The 19,140-nt window shown below is 40.2% G+C and overlaps 1 protein-coding gene across 2 annotated transcripts in view; it reads left to right on the top strand.

Annotated features, from left to right (window-relative positions):
• Positions 1-1,284: 1,284 nt before the first annotated feature.
• GPAM (glycerol-3-phosphate acyltransferase, mitochondrial) overlaps positions 1,285-19,140 on the top strand; it is a 29,319-nt gene continuing 11,463 nt past the window's right edge. The window contains exons 1-12 of one of the 2 annotated variants that reach the window (XM_072931249.1): positions 1,285-1,424; positions 2,803-2,933; positions 4,883-5,005; positions 7,796-7,869; positions 10,768-10,881; positions 12,089-12,238; positions 12,928-13,024; positions 13,973-14,109; positions 15,326-15,425; positions 16,126-16,338; positions 16,717-16,830; positions 18,758-18,843. In XM_072931249.1, the coding sequence (XP_072787350.1) occupies positions 2,832-2,933; positions 4,883-5,005; positions 7,796-7,869; positions 10,768-10,881; positions 12,089-12,238; positions 12,928-13,024; positions 13,973-14,109; positions 15,326-15,425; positions 16,126-16,338; positions 16,717-16,830; positions 18,758-18,843 (1,310 nt within the window). In that variant the 5' untranslated portion in view covers positions 1,285-1,424; positions 2,803-2,831. Of the gene's footprint in view, positions 1,425-2,802; positions 2,934-4,882; positions 5,006-7,795; positions 7,870-10,767; positions 10,882-12,088; positions 12,239-12,927; positions 13,025-13,972; positions 14,110-15,325; positions 15,426-16,125; positions 16,339-16,716; positions 16,831-18,757; positions 18,844-19,140 lie in introns of those variants that run through there. The other variant, XM_072931247.1, reaches the window with a different exon arrangement.

Below are 19,140 nucleotides of genomic sequence, written 5' to 3'. Positions count from 1 at the left end.
GAGGAAAATTCCGGCTCAAAATCTCTTCTGACCCACAAACTGCAGAATGATATTCGTAAACTATCAGCTCTAATACTCCAGTGGTATTCCCTGGAGGCACTCAGTTGTGGGAACTAGGGCAGTTCTCCTGTGCATGCAGCAGTTAGGTTTCTATGACATCTTAAGTATTTTCTTTTACATATGAAAGGCAGTTTGAATTCTTACAATTCTCATTTGTAATAATTTCAAAACAACAACTTAAGGAGAAAACTAACACCCTGTACGACTTAAATCTCTAAGCGGAGTATCTGCATTAGTATAAACGGTATCTTTTGTCACTTTATTCCTGTATTGCACTGCTGCTCTTCGGACATTCAAAGAAGAAATGCAGGCACGAGCCTTCCTGCTGGGCTGTAACTCAAGCCACAGAGAAACTCTCTTTAAATAGCCCAGGAATGCCAAAGCCAAAAAATACTCTCGCCCTTGTCTGGTTACATGCAGCAATCTCAATCAACATTTACTTTTGCGCTCAGTAAAAGGCAAACTGGCACTGCTGCAAGGCCGGGCAGGCAGATCGATACCAGTCCCGAAATTTCCACGGCAACTCCGAATCGCTGCAAACCCATTTAAACCCCACTTCACTTTTTCCAGCGTTTTGCTGCTCAGCAGCCACATTTGAGAGCCAAACAGCCCGTGAGTCGCTGCTGTCTGTGGGCTCGGGCAGAGGGGCGGAGGGAGCGGCTGCGGAACCGCGCGGCGGCTGCAGCGGGGCCGGGGCGGCCTCGGGCAGGGCACGGCCGTGCCGCGGGCTGTGAGGGCGGCGGGGCAGCGGCAGCGCCGGGGCCAGGCAGGGCCGCGCTGCGGGCCGGGCGCTCAGGAAGTCGCGTCAGGCGCGGCGCCGGCGGCAGGGCTGGGGCAGCCGCGGAGCCGGCGGGGAGCGCGGCCCGGGGCTGGCAGCGGAGAGAGCGGAGCGGAGCGGGCGGCGCGCAGGGCCCAGGCGCAGCCGGAGGCGGCGCGGGCCGGGCCGCGCGGGCGGTGCTGCCCCCGACGGCGGGGCGGGGCAGCGCAGCGGCTGCCGCGTGGCGGGAGGGGCGGCGCGGCCGGGGCAGCCGGCGGAGCGGCAGCGGCGGAGAGGGGGTGCAGGCCCAGGTGGGCAAGGGGAGCCTCGGCCGACCCCGCGGGGCTCCGGGGTCGGTGCCGGCGGCTGCCCGCGGCCGGGGAGGCGCGGGGCGGCCCCTTGGCAGCGGCGGTGGCCGGGGCGCTGCGCGCCCCCAGCGCGCTGAGCGCCGCGGTTTTATTTATAGCAGCGTGGTGAGCGGCGGGGCTGGAGCAGGAGCGCCGCTGAGGGAGCCCCGGTGAGCCCGGAGCGCTGCTGGAGCCGCGGGGATGGCGGTGGCCGGCAGGTGAACAGCGCAGCGCCGCAGCGGGGTTGGCTTGGCTCACAGGTACGTATGCGGCGGCTGCTGCTCCAACGTGCTTTTCACTGCGCATTTTTAAAAGTTCATCTTTTGTACATACCGGTGCAGCCAAGGTCACCTTGAGCGGGACGCATTTCGGTTCCAGCATTGGAGGTTTCCAGGCATTTTTTTTTTTTTTGTATTTATTGGGAGGGTTAGATAGTAATTTGCCTGAGGATTGATTTAAATAAAAGGCGGATTGAATATAACAGGCAGCAAAGATAAAGGGATGACTTCGGTACTTAGGCTGTGCAAGGATATGCATGGTTGTACTGGCTGGGACCCCAGATTGTAGTGAGCTCTCTGTGTGCACGTATTGCGGGGTGGGTTTGTGGCAACTTGGGGAGACCACTAGGGAAGGCAAAAAGGTCGGGCTGAAGTTTTAGATCTTGCTGTTTCAGGTGTTAGTTTAGCAATCTGTGTGGGAACAATCTCATTTCTGATGGCCCACAGCTTGGCCATGATATGTTTCTTTGCTGTAACAGATGGAAGAGGAGGTATTGCCTCTTGACAGTTTCTGTTGGTGAAAATGCTGGGATTCCTATTTCAGTGGCTCTCGAAACAGTTTAATTTGTAGTCTTTTCAAAATACGATGTACAACACTAAGTTATTTTAGTATGTTTGCCTTTCCTTTTTTTTTTTGGCCAAGGCAGAATTATTTACTGTGCTCATTATTTGAGCTAGAAAACTTCAATTTCAAAATAATTAATCAGGTTGAGATTTCTTTACTGCTTTTTAATCCCACAAGACTGAAATGTCTCTTGTCAGCAGCGTGTTCACATTTAGAGGTATGCTTTTTTGTAGAGCACTCCTTCTTCCCAAGGAATTTGCAAACTGGTTTGACTACAGCTAGACCAGACACATAAAATATATTGTGAGATAGGATTAGGTGAGAACATTAATGACAGTTTTGGTAGATCACAAGTGTCCTTGAGAAGCAAATTACGAAAGAGCAAGGTCAGAGTGCAAGAGAATAGTAAACTTATGAAAGTGTCTGACATGGGTATCTGTATGGCTGGAGGGTTTAAGCCATGCAGTAAAGAACTGGAAAATTACAAGGGGATATAGTGACCTGTTATGGGAAGAAGAGCAGGGAGAGAAAAGCATGCAGGAAGCTGGTTGGTGTGCTGTGTTTTTGCAAGTCAGATGTGCTGGGGTTTTTAGCATATTAAAATCATGCCAATTTCTAGCTGCAAGGAAGTGTCTTTGGAACTGAACTTTTACTGAAAGGTGAAAAAATATCAGTTTGCTAGTGTATTGCTAGATACCCATCACTGAAATTAGGTGTGTGTTTCTGTGCATGCATATAAATATATGAATATACAGATAAAAAGAATATATATATGCACATGTTATTATTTTGCAGTTTGTGATCTTCAGTTCAATTCCTGTGTCATGGATGAAACTGCTTTGTCCCTTGGAACAATAGATGTTTCCTATTTGTCCACCTCAGCAGACTGTAGCATCAGTAGATGTAAGCATTCCACTGAAGAGTGGGTAAGTAAAAATTGGAAATGTTAAAAATTGGAAATGGCGCTATTTATCTTATTTTTTCTTCAAGTTGAAGGTGGACTTTTTATTGTTATGAAGAGTGAAGTTAAGGAATTATGTCTGTCATGCATGATACAGTTTGGTTTTAATTTAACTTGAAACATGAGGAGTAACCAACAGTTCAATTCTGTGCCAAATAATAATGTTGCTAAAAAAGAAAAATCCTGTCAAACTCTACTGATAGTCTTACAGTCGTCTGGTGTGATGTTGCTAATCATTTTATATAGCAGTAAATGTACAGAATCCCATTTTGGAGTGGCCAAAGTCAAATAGGAAGCTTGTTGCTCTTCTGGGTGATGTAGTTTGAAGTGTACAGGTGAAAAGGAGCTTGATGCTGAAGTTGCAGTCATACAGGCATTGAAGCTGGAGCAGGAGTGCAGTCCAGGAGGCAGGAAAAAATTGGTGGATATAAATAAGGAGCCTATTAAAAGTCTGTGTCCTCCATTGAGGGAGTCTTGGGATTTGGAGGGGATGAAGGAGGCGGTGAGCAGAGTGGTCTGGGTGGAGCTGCAAGAGCCACATGGGGACTTGGGTGGTGGTAGATAGTTTAGCAGTACAGGTCAGGAGGGCCTGTGGAGAGGAGGAGCTTGAACTTGATACTGAAGAAGAATTGGAAACATGGTCAGAGTTGAGGGAAAGGGCAGATGTCTTGGCAGCTGGGATTTCTATCTAGCTAGATCTAAGTTCCATGGAACAGCAAGCTGCAGTAATCAAGAGATCTGTGAGAAAGTGGAATAAAGGCAGGCAAGTCAGAAGATATAGAAAGGAGGTTTTGTAAGAAAATGCTGGAGAGGTGTGTCAGGGGTTGGAGGCAAGCGGAAGATGGTGTTGTTACAAAGTTTATTTGTTTGCTTTGGAGTTAGCATTAAAGAAGGTGGTAGAGGAGGGATTATGGCAGGTTTAGCATTTTGATACTTGTTTATTTCAGATGGAAGAGTTAGCTTTGGAATATTTGCCAGTTTGTGCTACTTGCCAAATGTGATACATGCACTATTTAGTTTTTAAACATCTTCAGCATGGCTTTTGACTTTCTGGGAGTTTCTCACTGGGCTGAGTATGTGATGATCTGTATTTGTGTCTTCCAGTCTTGGTTTTACCCTGCTGCTCTGCCACTTAAAAGTTCTATTTTAAACAACATTTTGGGTTTGGTTTGTTTCTGTAACTTCTCTTTTAATACTGGAAGTAAGTCTCTTGTCAATAAAACATGTGGTTTAAAAATGGCAGCCCAGTTCTCATTCTCAGGCAAGGAATAATTCAGTAGACTTTAGTGGAAATAATAAACTTAACCACTTAATTGTATTTAAGTTATACTTAACTACAATTTTTGCATTATATCCTAACATAGAGAATGAGTTCTGCAGATGCAGTCACTCTGGATTTTTTTGTTCTGTAATCTTCAGATAGACAGTGTAACTTTGGAGAAGGCACAGGGGTTCTTTTTTCATATCACTCTGCATGAAACTGCTGAAAGTGCCTACAGAGTTCCTGGAGTTAATAGTTTGGATACATTGAGTCTTCTTGTAGTTTTACAGGTGACATTTAGTTGAACTTTAAAATACATTGTTCATATTGCAAGCATCTTTACATTGTTGAGAATGTAGTGTACTGTTAATCTCTTTCAATTTTCTCAGCAGGCAGTTTCTTTGGTGATTTTCTAATTACAGTTATCATTCCTTTTAAAATTTTGTGTGTCCCATGCAGCAGTGCGTACATAAGTACAACACTGAGATTTTGCTTTTATTTCTTCGAATTTTAGAAAAATGTTGGGAAAAAATGTGCTTTAATTGAGAAGTAATTTTTTGTGTGTATCTGGTAGCTTCTCTTCCTCCAAGCTTTCCCATACACAGCAGAACACATATTTCTGCATATTTACACAGTGGTGTTTTGTTCTGCAGGGAGAGTGTAACTCTCGTCCCACTCTGTTCCGATCTGCCACTTTAAGATGGAAGGAGGCTCTGCTGAGCAGGAAAAGGCCGTTTGTGGGACGATGTTGCTATGTATGCACTCCCCAGAGCCGGGTAAGAAGATTATGGAATGGATTATGTTTGACAATAATGCATAATTGCAGCATAATGAAGTTGCAGTAGTTTCCTTACTTTCAGAATTAAGGCCACAATGTTTTTTACTTCATGAAGTGCTATAGTTTTTCACTGTTGTTTGTGCTTACATTTAATTTGTCATGGAATTTGATGTTTTGATGCTTAGTGTCCCACCTCTCAGTGCAGACTTACTCCTTGCACAAAACTCTCCAGCTCCTCAGAATTACTACTAGAAAATGGGATAGCAAAATTATCTGGTGTGTTAGATTAATAATGGGAATTTGGAGCTTGGAAGAACAAGTTAATTTTCTACACCTGCTGATTCCTTGCCTCTCTGCCCAGCCTGGATACAAGGACTGCCAGTTGTGATAGTGGGGATATTTGTCTGCTGGGAACAGTGTCAGGATGGTGGCTCTGGTTGCGCAAGCTGATTTAAAATGTGAACTTTATTGAACGGCATTGGGCACGCTTTCTGTAAGCTCAGCATGCAAAATGCTGATAAATGGCACAATACAGTGTGCAACCAATTCATCATGTAATTTGGCTGTGTGTACACCCTGGGCTTTAGATTGCACTCACTCACACCTTCATTAGCTGGGCTAGAGGGATTTTCTTCCCTCTTTGACCAGAGAGAAGTTATTTCACTCTGTTTCTCTGCCAGAACAGAAAATTGCAACAATGACATACAAATGTGGTCTAGAAATCCAAATGTACTGTGAAGGCTGTGTATGATATGGGCAACAAGACAAACAATTAGATAAACTGAGACTACTTCAAACAGACAAGTCAAGTGTTTTGACTTTGAAAAAGGTGTGTGTGAATCCTCAGCTTAGGGCTTTATACATTTAGTAATTAGTCTGTTAGTAGTTAGACTGTTCCTCTCAAACTGGGAATTATGCTTTAAAAATAAAATTCTTGTATTTTGTCCATTTAATAAGAGACTCATTAACTAACCTGAGATCCCACTTAAGAAAGGAGCATGACCTTTTAAGCCCTTTGTTACCTTCTGCTGTAAGGAAATATATCTAGACATATTTCAGACAGTAACAAAGATAATCATCTCATTAGATTCCAAATACTTTTTTTGGAGCTTTTTTCTCATTATTTTTCTTAAAAAAAATAAATGAATGAGGCAAATTTCCTTACGTGTGCTGACCATACTAACAACTTGCCAATGCTGAGTGGAAGGTCTTGATTCTCCCTCATGTTTTCCTTCCTGCTCTCCTGAGGGCTGCTCAAGTTCACTAACCAAGCAGAAAACTACCTGCTTTATTCATTTAGTCTATCTTAGTTTTTTATCTTGTCTGCATGAAGTTGGGACATTAAAGGGTGTAATGAACGCTGGAGGTGCTCTAAGTTAAGAGATGAGGCGTAGAGATGAGCAGGAGAGGCCAGGATGTGGTGGTGGGAGCTGGGCTTCTTCTCTGTGCCAGCAGGGAGATCCTGTATTGGCTCAGTTGGTTTCACAGAACCACATGCTCTGCCTGACACAGGATTGGAGAGGAGTTAAATAAAGAAAAGGTAAACTATGACAGTACTGCTGGAGGATGAGTTTCGTAGTGAGGTTTAACCTGACACTTAGAGCACTGGTATAGGCAGGTATAGACTGGCATTCAGTGGTACTTAACTTTGTTGCTGATTGTTTGGGAGACCAAGAAAAAGTCATTTTGCTTCTCTTTATCAGAACATGTCATCAGCTTATAAGATCCACAAAAAATCACCAGTGTATAGTCAAAGAAATTAGCATAACATTGAAATTTTCTCTTAAGGCCTTAGAGCAACAATTGGTTGATTATACAGCACAGTTGTGCTTTAGCAGGGAGCAGAGGACTCTGCTCTCACTTAGCATGTAATTTCTACCTGATTTGCAAATAATACAGGACAGTCAAATATTTTTATTTTGTGGCAAATGGCATGTCCTAAACAAAATACAAACAAATTGCTGGTGAGGTTGTTTTGCAGTTCTGCTGTTGCTGGTGACCATCTCTCTCCTTTGCAGTCCTTTTTTTGTCTTCTTTGACATGTACAATTCCAGTAGTTGTAGCTGTAATTCACTTCTGGCAAGGTACCAGTTTTATAATTATATATCATTTGGAAGAAAGAAATCAGCCTCTTGGTCAAGGTATTCAGTTGGACTATGGAAGAGTAAAATTTAGGTCTTCCTGCTAAGGAAGATTTGTTGTAGAAGTGCTCCTAAACTCATCCCAGTTAATCCCTTGGCATGTGGTAACAGGGCTCTACAAGGCTGGACTGAGTTTGTTGTTCAGGCAGAGCAGGAATGTGGAGATTTGCCACCTAGCCATGGATGGATATCCTGACCCTTGGGCTGTTGTTACATGATGCTTGTTCTGCTGGCAAATTGGATGTTACAGACTGAGCATCAAATGCTCGTGGTTACACTAATGCCCACTGTGGCTTAATAAAGTTCTGTCTCAAAGATGAGTTCTGGATTATGATGAGTTCTGGTTTGTATTACATGAGAATCTGCTGAAATGTTGTGTTTGAAGAGCATAACCAGTGCAACCACACAGTAAAGCCTAGAGAATGCTTTGAAAGTATTGGACTTGGGAATAGTGATTAGAATTTGTGTTTTCATTTTAAAAGTTTCTGTACTGTATAGGCAGGTTCAGCACTTCTCCGGTTTTGGCTTTGATTATAGTACAAATGAAAAGCATTGCATTATCTTAAATAGTATGATGAATGTTACAGACAAAGCTATTTTTATGTAATTAAATAGTCCATCAATTTTTTTTTTTTTTTGTTTTACAGGATAACTTCTTCAATTCTAGTATTCCTTCTTTGGGTCTACGTAATGTCATATATATCAATGAAACACATACCAGGTATTGTAGCAAGTGTTTCTTTTGCTTTTAAAATTAAATGTGCTCTGATTTTATGACAGAGAAATCTTTATTATGATCTAGACCGAGTTGGTATATATTGTGGTTCTAAAATGCAGAGATTTGGTGCTGACTTCAGTAATGTGCTTGTTAAATCTGGCTGTGTGTATTTGGGAACTGGGCAAAGTCCTTTGGGGTTATAGACAAGGACTTTAGGGGTCAAACCTGTTTCATAAAAAACCTGGAATTTTTTCACAAAAAAAATTCTTTCTCTTTTCATGCAAATGGCAGTGACTGTAGCATAATATTGAGGGCACCCGATTTATTCCCTTATGCAGAATGACTTCAGGCTGCCCTTTAATTTACTGAGCAGATCTGGCTCACAATTTAGGTGTTGACTATTACTACTTGGGGCAATTAACCTGAATATGTCTTATGAATCTGTCTCTTCTCTGCCTCAGTGGCAGAGTGCAGCTTCTGAAAAGTGTGGTATAAATGAAAAAAAAAATGAAGCTGTGTCTTTGCACTATCGGAATCATATCTTGTGTTCTGGGATGAAGATACTGGAATTGCACAAATATATTCTGTTCTTTGGAAAGTTAATAATGCTTGCTACGTTTTTCTTACAGTAATCATTAGCATAAGTAGGTCCTGCAGTGTTTGTTGTAGAGTCAGAGCAAACAAAGAGAGTCCAGCAGCCTGAAAGAAATGAGCCAAAGTGTCTGAGTGAAAGAAAGGCGGCATTGTGTGTGCTTGAGAGGGAGAAAGCCAATGTTAGAAGCTGTTCTTTATTAAATTTGTATTAATTATGGGTTTTTTAAGAGTTGAGCTTGTAGTTTGGAATACAGAAAAATAACTGAAATACTGTTTAACTTTTTAAAAATCAGTTTCGAAAGTCTAATGCTTGAATGCTTTTGAATGGTCAAAGTTACTTGCATTGGAAATAGGAGGAGAAAAATATATGGGTTAATGAGTTATTCTGAAATAAACGCATTTAGTTCAGAATAGTGAGAAATATGGTGCCATTATAGTGTGAAAATGGACAATTTTAATGAAGTTCTGATGTTTCATGGGGCTACATAGTCGCAGTTTCCTGGCTTTAAAAAGCAAAATGGGTTCTCTTTAACTGCCAGCATGGTGTAACTGTATTGACAGCCTTTATCTGAGGTACAACTGCCAGTTTTAAGTGTTTCTTGACTGGTCCGTTCTGTGTCATTTTTGTCTTCTCTTATTGCTTCATGATCAGAAAACAGATTTTTCCAATTAAACTACATTATGTCTTAGATGTAAAATGAATGTAGATGCCTTAATACCTTGACAGATCCCTGCAATAGCTGTGTGCTGTTCTGATATGTTCATAGTTACCAAAAAATATTGTCACAAAGCATATCCTCTTTTTTGCTTTCTGGAAAAATCAGTAAGGCTCTCAAACTCCAAAGAGAAGGGAGATAAAGGAAAAAAGCAATTAAAACAGAGTTACCGGTCTTCTTCTTTGACAGCATGAACAGCTGGTGTGAAAATTTGTGTGATCATTCCATGCTACTCTGTACCCATGGCTCATGCATGTGCACCCATCTTAATTACAGTGCACTCTAGGGCTTTGGCCTTTTGCAGTGTAAAGTTCTGTCTCATCTTTCCTCGCTGTTTTTAACACATGCATAAATCCACTGAAGTGTGGTAGGGAGGTTTGACAGCCAAGATCAGTAACTCGAGTGATGACAACGGGTGAGACGTTGGCGGGGCTCCAGCATGGAAACCACCATGAGCTTTGTTACCCACAGTTCAGTTTGGGACACTCACTGGAGCAGCAGCAGCCATTGCACCAGCAGAACTCAAGACAGGGGTTTTGCATAATACTTACTGCTCTGGGCTTAGAAATGGACAGAATTTAATTTTTCATCCAGCTGTTAATTCTGCCCCATCACATCAGCTCTGCTGTTTGGGGGTCCCAGGTGTCTGGTTTGTGTAAGTGGTGGCTTGTCCTGGTAAATGAGAGCGGTGAGGTGTCCTTGTCCTCTGGCCTGGTAAATGAGGGAGGTGAGGAGAGGAATAGTGATGGATATGCACTGTGGGGGATGGAGTGCAAGCCATTTCTGTGTCACAGGCATCTTCTGTGATGTTTGATACTCCAAATAACATTTTCTCAGGTGATTTCTGCTTGTATGACTGAGAGAGTAGAAGACAGGGTTAATTAAAAAAGCAGATACTGTCTTCATAAGTTACCCTAAACACTTGAATTTGTAGTGAGATTTACTGATTATTTTGTGGTTATACTCTTACTAAAACTTTGCTAGGAGAAGGTATGGAGAAGGCACATAGGACTGGGTGTTTGAAAATACTGTAAAGAAAGAAAAGCTAACTAAAAAAGTGGGTTTAGTTTTGATGGCTAATGCAAACATATTTTCAGAAGTGTTTGTGAGAGTTTACCCTGCACTTACGTGAGCAGCTTTCCCAAGAGGGCTTGGTGTTCCTTGAAGAAGTTGACAAACCTCTTAGCTGGGCATTTACTTTCCTTGGTGGAAAGGGGCACCAAATTGGAAATCAACACTTTCACTTCTTTTGGCCTCGTCGAGCTGGCGAGTTGGTTCCAGGGGACAGACATAATATATATGCTGGTTTGTTTGCTATGTTTCTGTGATTCTGTGGGTGTTTTAAGGCCAGTGTCACCCTGAGTTGAAGGGGTGCAGATGTTGGCTCAGATGTTTTGTGCTATGCATCAGTTGCTTCATCTAGAATGTGAAGATATTGGCAATTTACTAGAAGATATAGAAGCTTGCATACAGCCATTTATAAAATTTTACTTTTGCTTCTTAATTGTATTTTTACTTGTATTTAAAGGTACTGTTTTTGGAAGCAAAATATTTTGAGGACCACACTGAAATACCCTTCATATTTTTGTAGGTACAGAGGGTGGCTTGCGAGACGCTTTTGCTACATCCTTTTTGTGCAAGAGAGGGATGTTCATAAGGGCATGTTTGCCAAGAATCTGACAGAAAATGTGCTGAATAACAGCAGGTAAGATAACACAAAATAAACTATTTTAAAAATTTCTAGTACATTAAAATATGCCTTAATTTAGAAACTGCAAATTTTGAAAATCAGACTGTTTAAGATACTAGAAGATGCAATATCTTCAGCACAGCCTTTCAGGAATGTAGTTTGCAATTTCTGTTGGAATAGTAAAAATAGTTTAAGGATTACAAATCTCTGAATGAATGGTGTGTAGTGGAAGAACAGCAGAAGTACACAGAAAAATAAATTGCTACATGAGAGCTCCTCAAACTTCTGTTTATCTAATTCATGTAAGTCATTACCACTGAAGTCATACTGCAGTCATCAGAAATTGTCAGTATTTCAGAAATAATAGGAAAGTAGCATCTTGGAGTACCCTGAGTGTACACCTGGAGAGTGCAGCAAAAAATGGAAAAAGGCTGTAGAATGGGGTACCCAGCCTTAACTTTGTGGAGCTTGTTTTCTGTTTCATATGCCTCATTTTAAATGGCATCTTGAGCTCCTGATCAGCTGTTTAAGTATCAGTTTTCCTTGGACACAAAGAAATTCAACCGCATGCTCAATCCTTGAGGCTACTTTTGTCAGAGGGCACACACTGCCTGCATTAACATTCCTAATTCTCCTGAATTTTTAAAGCTTGAGTCACATCTGAAGATGATAGTGTTGCTTTTGAAAAGTAAAGCAGACTGCGTTGTGCTACAGTCAGGGTGTGTTAAAGCCACTTGCTGTGGCTTGGGTATGTTTTGAAAATAGCACTTATAACATTTTGTTAGACTTAGTAAAACTGAGAATTCAAGGGCAAAAATAATCTAGAAGTTCAAAATAGCGACTGCATAAATCTGTCTAATGAGGTATGTGAAATTGCTTGGGCAGGAAAAAGAAGATAGTAACAAAAATGAGACTGCATCTGTTCCCCCTGAATTTTTAACTTTACTAACCATTTCAGAAAATTGGCAGTCACTTAATGTTAGTATCTCTGAACTGTGTATGTACTGTTTCATGTAGTCACCCTTGAGCCTTTTCAATCATCATCTGCCTCTTAAATTAGAGCTTATAAAACTGAATCAAGTTCAATGCATTTGGAGTGCACAATAGTTCAGTGTGGATGCTTTTTATGTTTGCAAGTTACTCCTGTGGTAATACATAGCTCATTCTGAATTGTTGTTTGTGTTTTTTGGGGCTGTCTCATAAACTTTACTTTTTAATGTAGAGTCCAGAAGGCCATTGTAGATGAAGCTTCTGAACCAAGTACTCCAGGCAGTTTTGTTCAGACAGATCCTAAAGCTATCAACAAAGTGAAGAAAAAAGCTAGGAAAATTCTCCAGGAAATGGTAGCAAATGTGTCACCTACTTTAATCAGGTAAGAAAAATGTCTCATTAATATTGTCAGTGAGTGAAAGAGTGGACAAGCTCTTTCTGCATATTGCCAACAAAAATAGTAGTTATTCTACATTTTCAGATGCAGCAGAAATCCTCTGCCTTTCCAAGGAATGTATCTTATGATAAAATGAAATACAAACCTCTCTTTTTCTCCCAAAACTCGTTCTTCTGCTAATGCTTAGATCAGTATTGGCATAATTTGTTGTTTCAGGCTCATATGGGCAAGAACAGCTGTCTGCAGCATCGTGGACTGAAAGATAATTTTTCCGTTAGCTTATTCAATATTACAATTTGTAGATATAAGTATCTCAGAGCGAGTCTTATTTTAGATAAAAATCTTCTGTGGTGTCTACATTTACTACTAAGGATGATTTTGTCATATTCCTAGTTTCACAGCCTTCACTGAAGTTGATACAAGATTTGGGTCATAACTGCAGGAGGCTGAAATGTGTCTACTAAGCATAGGCAAAACCTTGTTTAGCAATTGAATTTTATAGTAATTTATAGTTTATAAGTTTTTAATATTAATTAATAATTGTTTATTTTATAGTATTTTTGTTTGAATGTAAGTTATCAGATCAACTGGCTTTGCCTTTAGTCATACAGAAGCAACACAAAACAGAGGCAAAAATAAATGAAGCTTTTTGAGTTGTGTTTGTTTTCCCTTAGGTTGACTGGCTGGGTGTTACTGAAGTTGTTTAACAGCTTCTTCTGGAATATCCAGATCCACAGAGGTCAAATAGAAATGGTCAAAGCAGCAACAGAGGTAAGGGAGGGTGGGAGAATCCAGTGAGGTAGATTTCTGAAGTAATTTCTATTAATATTTATAGGACTTCTCTTTTTGTGAGAGTTCTGCTAAGTTTGTATGAAATGCAATTGTAGGTAGAACTGTATTATATCTGAACTACAATAAGAACACTGTGAAATAGTGTTCATAATTAAATATATGCTCCTAGAGTTGTGTGACCTAAAATTATTGTCTCAGATAACCTTGCCTCCAGCATCATTTCTGCTTTTTGAGCTGAGGCAGCCAGCAATAAATTAGAAGATCAAGTCAGGATTATTCACTTTTACTTTGATTTGGCATAAAAACTTTAAGAAAAAACTTTCCCCATTTCTTACTAGCAATCTGTTTCCAGTTTTTCAATATTTATTGAAATTGGTCCAACAAACTCCTGAATGCTACCATTTTCTTTACACTCAAATGAATTAACTATTCTTGCAGGATTTACCTAAGCAATATTGATTAGATAAATAAAACAAATAAAAAAGTTCCCATTCTTTTCTGGGTTTTTTTGAATATTGTGTTTGGGTAACCCACTATTCATAACTCCTTGCTAATATCTATCTGGTATTTCTATACCAGTACTTTGGTGACAGTGAGGGTTTTCCACATCCCTTAAATTGTTTGATTGGTGTCTCCACACTGTGAGTCTGAAGAAACTGGGAGTATTAATCATTGACAATGTAGTGGACACAATTGAAAACTACAGTCCGTGAAAACTAAGACTAAAGACAAGTTGACTAAAATGTTTTCATTATCCCAGCTGAAGGAAAACCACAAGTAAAGAAACTCAATTATGGCAACTGGAAAATACCATCAGTTGAGATAAGATGATGCTAGCAATCTCAACAGTGGATTTAAGAGAAGGAGTAATATTCCATATTTCTTACTAACTGACCTGTTTCTTTTTTCCTTCTCTCCCCACCGTAGATGAATTTGCCTCTTATCTTTTTGCCTGTGCACAAATCCCACATTGACTATCTGCTTCTTACATTCATTCTTTTCTGCCATAACATCAAAGCACCCTACATAGCTGCAGGGAACAATCTCAACATCCCCATCTTCAGGTAATAACCTCTCCTTATTTGAAGAAAGACTGAGGTGGTGGGATCTGACCAGTTGCACAAAGTGTGCAAGTGTAAAATTATCTGGCTGTTACTGGGCCATCATGTAGAACTTTGATTCCTATGACATGTTCAGAGAGGGAGCATCACAACGTCCTTCTGAGAAGGTTTGTTACAGCCTTAGTAGGGTAAGGGGAAAGGATATTCCTTTTTTGGGGTCTCAAAGTGGTTAGATGACTAAGGAAAGATGATCTGGGAGAAAGAGTTATGAATATACAATTCTTGATGCAATTTAATGAGCTGGCTAACGAGCAGCAACAGTACTTTGAATAATACTTTGTGGAAAAGTATTCCACTTGAGTCTGAGTTTAAATTATATTTCTGGTGGCTGAAGAGCCTGATGAGGTATCTAAAGAATGACTGGATATTATAGGAAATGATGAGGAGAGAATGCCTTGACTTCAAGGGTGTTTTACACCAGTAGGTGCTGGTCTGTAATAATCCCAGTGAAAAAGGCATTAATATAAATTAGCAATTAAAATGCTAGTTCTTAGTGCCAGCAAAATAAAAAAAGTTTAGCATAGCATTAATCTAACATTACTTTAGGCACTGGGCACCCTGAGTTCTGCGGTATTCAGCAGGCCCATGATCCCTACATAGCATCTTGTCTGCAGAACGGGGTACTCCTGGTTGGTCTTTTGAGGCAGTAAAGGATTTTTTGTCAAGAAAACAGCCCTATTCATCATTCTCACTATGAGATAAAGGCAGGACCATGCAGGTGGTGTAATTGCTGGTGCCAAGGGGGAGCTGCCTGCAGATTTCTGTGTTAAAATCAGCTGGCTGAGCTGATTCTGCAGCTGGGATGAGTGTGCAGCACACCATGGGCATGCAGGCCATGCAGTCTGTGCAGCACAGCACAGACTGGAGATAGCTCAGGTGAACTCATACATGGGTCACCAGCATCTCAGTGTGCAAGAATCTCCTGGTCAGTGGCCTGTCAAGGCAGTGAAATGGAGCAAGACAGTGCAAAGAAGCCAATTCATAAGTGAAATAGAGAAATATTTGTGTAGTCCCATCATGTGCAAATAGTGTAATACAGTTTAGTCTTTAAGAATTTTAGTTATTTGAATCCCTGTTGTGTGCAAGGAATTATTTGTTGGAGATGTAGCAGTTTCCTGCAAACTGAAATCAATGAGTATAATCCTTCTTTGGTGTGTAGCACTTTGATCCGCAAGCTGGGAGGATTTTTCATCCGTCGGAAGTTGGATCAGAACCCTGATGGTCGTAAGGATTTCCTGTACAGAGCTTTGCTCTATGTGGTGTGTATTTCTTGTCTTTCTTTCTGTAGGCAGCATTTCACTTGGGTGGCAAGTGGGAAAAGTGGGTTCCATTGCTCTTTGAATTTGTCTTAAGTTTTATACTGCAAAAAGGGATTAATTTTTGTATGGTTTGAATTTGTAGAAAAAAGAAAACTGCATGCTCAGCTGTTTTGAGGATGAACATCTATCCACCTTGCATAATCCTTATTAATGAATGTGGAATTAATACTCTCTGAGTTAACTTATGCTTGTTTCACTGATGTCTTGTTGTGAGGCATCTCTACACTGATTCACTTAACACAATGGAAGTCTCTGTTCATGATGAGTTGATGTAATCCTTTGTGCCATTCAGTGTAGTAACTGTATTTGCATCTTGGAAGATGAGATATGCTGGGGAACCAGAAGGAAATGAATGTGAATCAACTGCATCAACCATTGCTAGAGATGCTTTTTGAACAAACGTCATTATACTGCTTGTATATTCATGCAAATTCAGTTGCACATAGGTCTGGGCTTGTGTCAGACATTAATTAATTACTGGGGTTTTTTCCCCACAAGTACTCATGCCAAGTCATGATCTTCAATGCTTTTAAAAGGAAATGGTTGCTGACAATGTATCTGAAATATAATTGTATGTTATTATGCATGCCAGTATCATTAGATACTTATTTTTTCTCTTCTCCAATCTTTTTGCATTCAGCACATAGAAGAATTGTTGAGACAGCAGCAGTCTCTAGAAATATTCTTGGAAGGCACACGGTCTCGAAGTGGAAAGACATCTGGAGCTAGAGCAGGTCTTCTGTCTGTGGTGGTGGATGCTCTCTTCTCAAATGCTACTCCCGATGTCCTAATTATACCTGTGGGAATCTCCTATGATCGCATAATTGAAGGTCACTATAACAGTGAACAGCTGGTAAGAGCAATCAAACAACTTGTTTTGCCTGAGGAATTTTCTGCTTATGTGCAGGAAAATGTGTTACATAGTTAAAGGTCGTGCTAGTCCTCTGTTCCGTGGACTCAGGGTTCCTGTTGAGCCATGAATCACAAAATGTCTCTGACGGGGAGTGCTGAGGTACAGGTGACACACTTCTAAATGCAAATTCATGACATGACAAGTAATATGTTCAAGGGGATATCTACAGAGAAAAATAGTTCTCTAGATGTACTTGAAGTTTTAAGGTGTGTCAAAAGCTTTGGGTTTGCTTTGTCGGCTGCTGCATGCATTTTAATCTTAAACAGCATTTTAATTGCAAAGTGGAAGAAAAGCAAAATAACCACCTATGTTTTCTAGGGCAAACCTAAGAAGAATGAAAGTCTTTGGAGTATAGCTAGAGGAGTCTTCAGAATGCTGCGGAAGAATTATGGGTGTGTCAGAGTAGATTTTGCACAACCATTTTCCTTAAAAGTAAGTTTGATATCTTGAATGTCTTTTTGAAGGTTTGACATTTTTGTTGTTTCAATAGTGGGACACATTTATTTTGATTTTCTCATTGTTGGTTATCATCACTACCATTATCTGCTGCAGTCCATTCTAGCATGACAAAAGTATCCCTGTTTTTGATGAATGTTTGAGTCTTTGGGCACCTTTGTATTAAGCTTAAATAGTCTCAGAGTTGATATATTAGTTTTGAAATGGTGTAAGTATTCTTACTGGTGGGATTTGTTTAACAAGCAATCTTTAAAATGATCCTTATACTGTCTTGTAATTCTTTACATTGTAGAGACATTTGGAGTTGAAGGAAGCTGAATACTGTTTTCCAGTTTAATTTAATGACATCTGCAATGGTTGAGGAAGGGCATTTATCTCGCTGGATTTTTAAAATTGCTAAGCAAATTAGTAGCTATAAAAGTGTCATGGGTAATATGTAATGAAAGTCTGTATATTCTTTGAAAGTCATCATTATTTCAGAACTGTTACCTACAGTACTTCACTACTGTTCTGTAGTTTCTTAGAGAATGGGGTAGTGTGGCATTATCTATCTTTAAATTTTCTCAGATCTCTTTGCAGAATCTGCTGATAATAATCTACATTTCACTAATCTGTATTCTGCCATAGTATACCTTATTTTTAGTGTGACTTTAATAAGATTAAGCACTGTAACAGCAGCTTACATTATTCAAATTAATTAGGTGTTCTTCTTTCTGCCCTACTTCTCTCAGAAAAAGCAGTAGGGTTGGAGAGTTTTGGAGAGTTCAGTTACCACAGCATGAAATTATTGTGACCCGCTGCACTGAATTATAATTAGTGTAGTAGGGAAAGATATTAATTCACTTCCAAAGGAGAAGGCTTGGGCTATTCTTGGTAGGGAGTTAACAACTCTTCTTGGATCAGTGTAAGGAAAAGAGGGTTATCTGCCCTCTTAATCTAGTGAAATGCTAATCACTCTGTTCCTTCCCAGCAGCCTCTGTCATGTCTCATTTGTACCTGTGTTCCTTATTGTGCTCTAGAATAGTGACAAATGACATAAATCGTTAACAGTGTGCCTTAGCTCACATTTGCAGAAGTGTAACTGTAGATGTGTCACTGCAGGTTTTCTAAAGCAGATGAGCTTTGGGGGTTAATTTTGGGCATCTGCAGTTCTATGAGCACAGGCTTGGAAGCAGAAGAGAGTGTGAAAGAGGCTGTGGAAGTCTTTTAAGCAGCTTTCCTGGGAGGGAGCTGTTTTCCTGACCAGCAGGTTAAGTGGCTCTTTAGTTTCCCATTCTTTACAGAAACTGAGGGAACACAGCGTCCTGAAAACACAGTAGTGCAAATTTTAACCTATAACGAGAAGAGTTTGGCTTTTGAGAAATTTAGGATTCAGGAATTCCAAGCATGCAGTACCCTGCCTGCTTCCTGGGAGCTTTATTTTGTGTCTTGCAACTGAAGTTTTGTACAGCAGTGTTTCCCTTTAGAAGTTCTCTCTCCTGGCATTTGAGGAAGGCAGGAGTAAGCAATAATTACAGTCCCCATGCTGGTTCTGAATGGGTGCTAGATTTTGCTCTCATTCATGTTAATGAGGCAGTTCTCATTAATTTAATCGTAGAACTCATCTCAAAGGAGTTGTTCACAGCAGGATGCTGACAGAGGTTATGTGTTGTTTTCATTGCAAGTTTTTTTATGAAGTACACATTACTTGCTGTGGGAAGTCTACTTTTTCATAAAGTAAGTCAAAAGTGAATAAGCTGTTGAAAACTTTTAATATCTCTGACCTTATTACTGCTTCTTTAGTGGGAGCTATTTTTAATCAGTTGCATTTTGGAATAATTGCCTGTTTCCTGTAATAGCATTTTCAGTTGAATGCAAGAATAAGGTAGAAAAAGTACAAAATTAATGAGCCTTTTTTTAACAGGAGTATGTAAACAGCCAAAGCCAAAAACCTGTGCCTGCTCCTTTTTCTTTGGAACAAGCTTTGTTACCAGCTATACTTCCATCAAGGTAGATATTTTTTTTTGGGGTGCTGTTGAAAAGGGAGGACAGGTTGGGATTTGTTTGTTTATCATTTTGGTGTTCTGCATTACATTCCAAGGAGTGCTTGAACTCCCCAGTTGTTTATAGAAAAGTGCAAAACTTAGGCAATTCTAACTGCAATTTATTACAAGAGTTACATTCTTCCTGATGAGCTCTGTTCAAATAAATTCAAGTAGACTTTTTTCCTTTTTTTTTTAGAAACCTCTGTTGGTTTGTTTATAAATGCTATGGAATAATTTAGGGGGGAAAATGACATGCTTAGGG

Source organism: Taeniopygia guttata, chromosome 6 (genome assembly GCF_048771995.1).
Source record: "Taeniopygia guttata chromosome 6, bTaeGut7.mat, whole genome shotgun sequence".
In the NCBI taxonomy this organism is placed as follows: domain Eukaryota; kingdom Metazoa; phylum Chordata; class Aves; order Passeriformes; family Estrildidae; genus Taeniopygia; species Taeniopygia guttata.
Note: the sequence above shows the minus strand (reverse complement) of the source record. Positions and strands in the feature narration are given on the sequence as shown.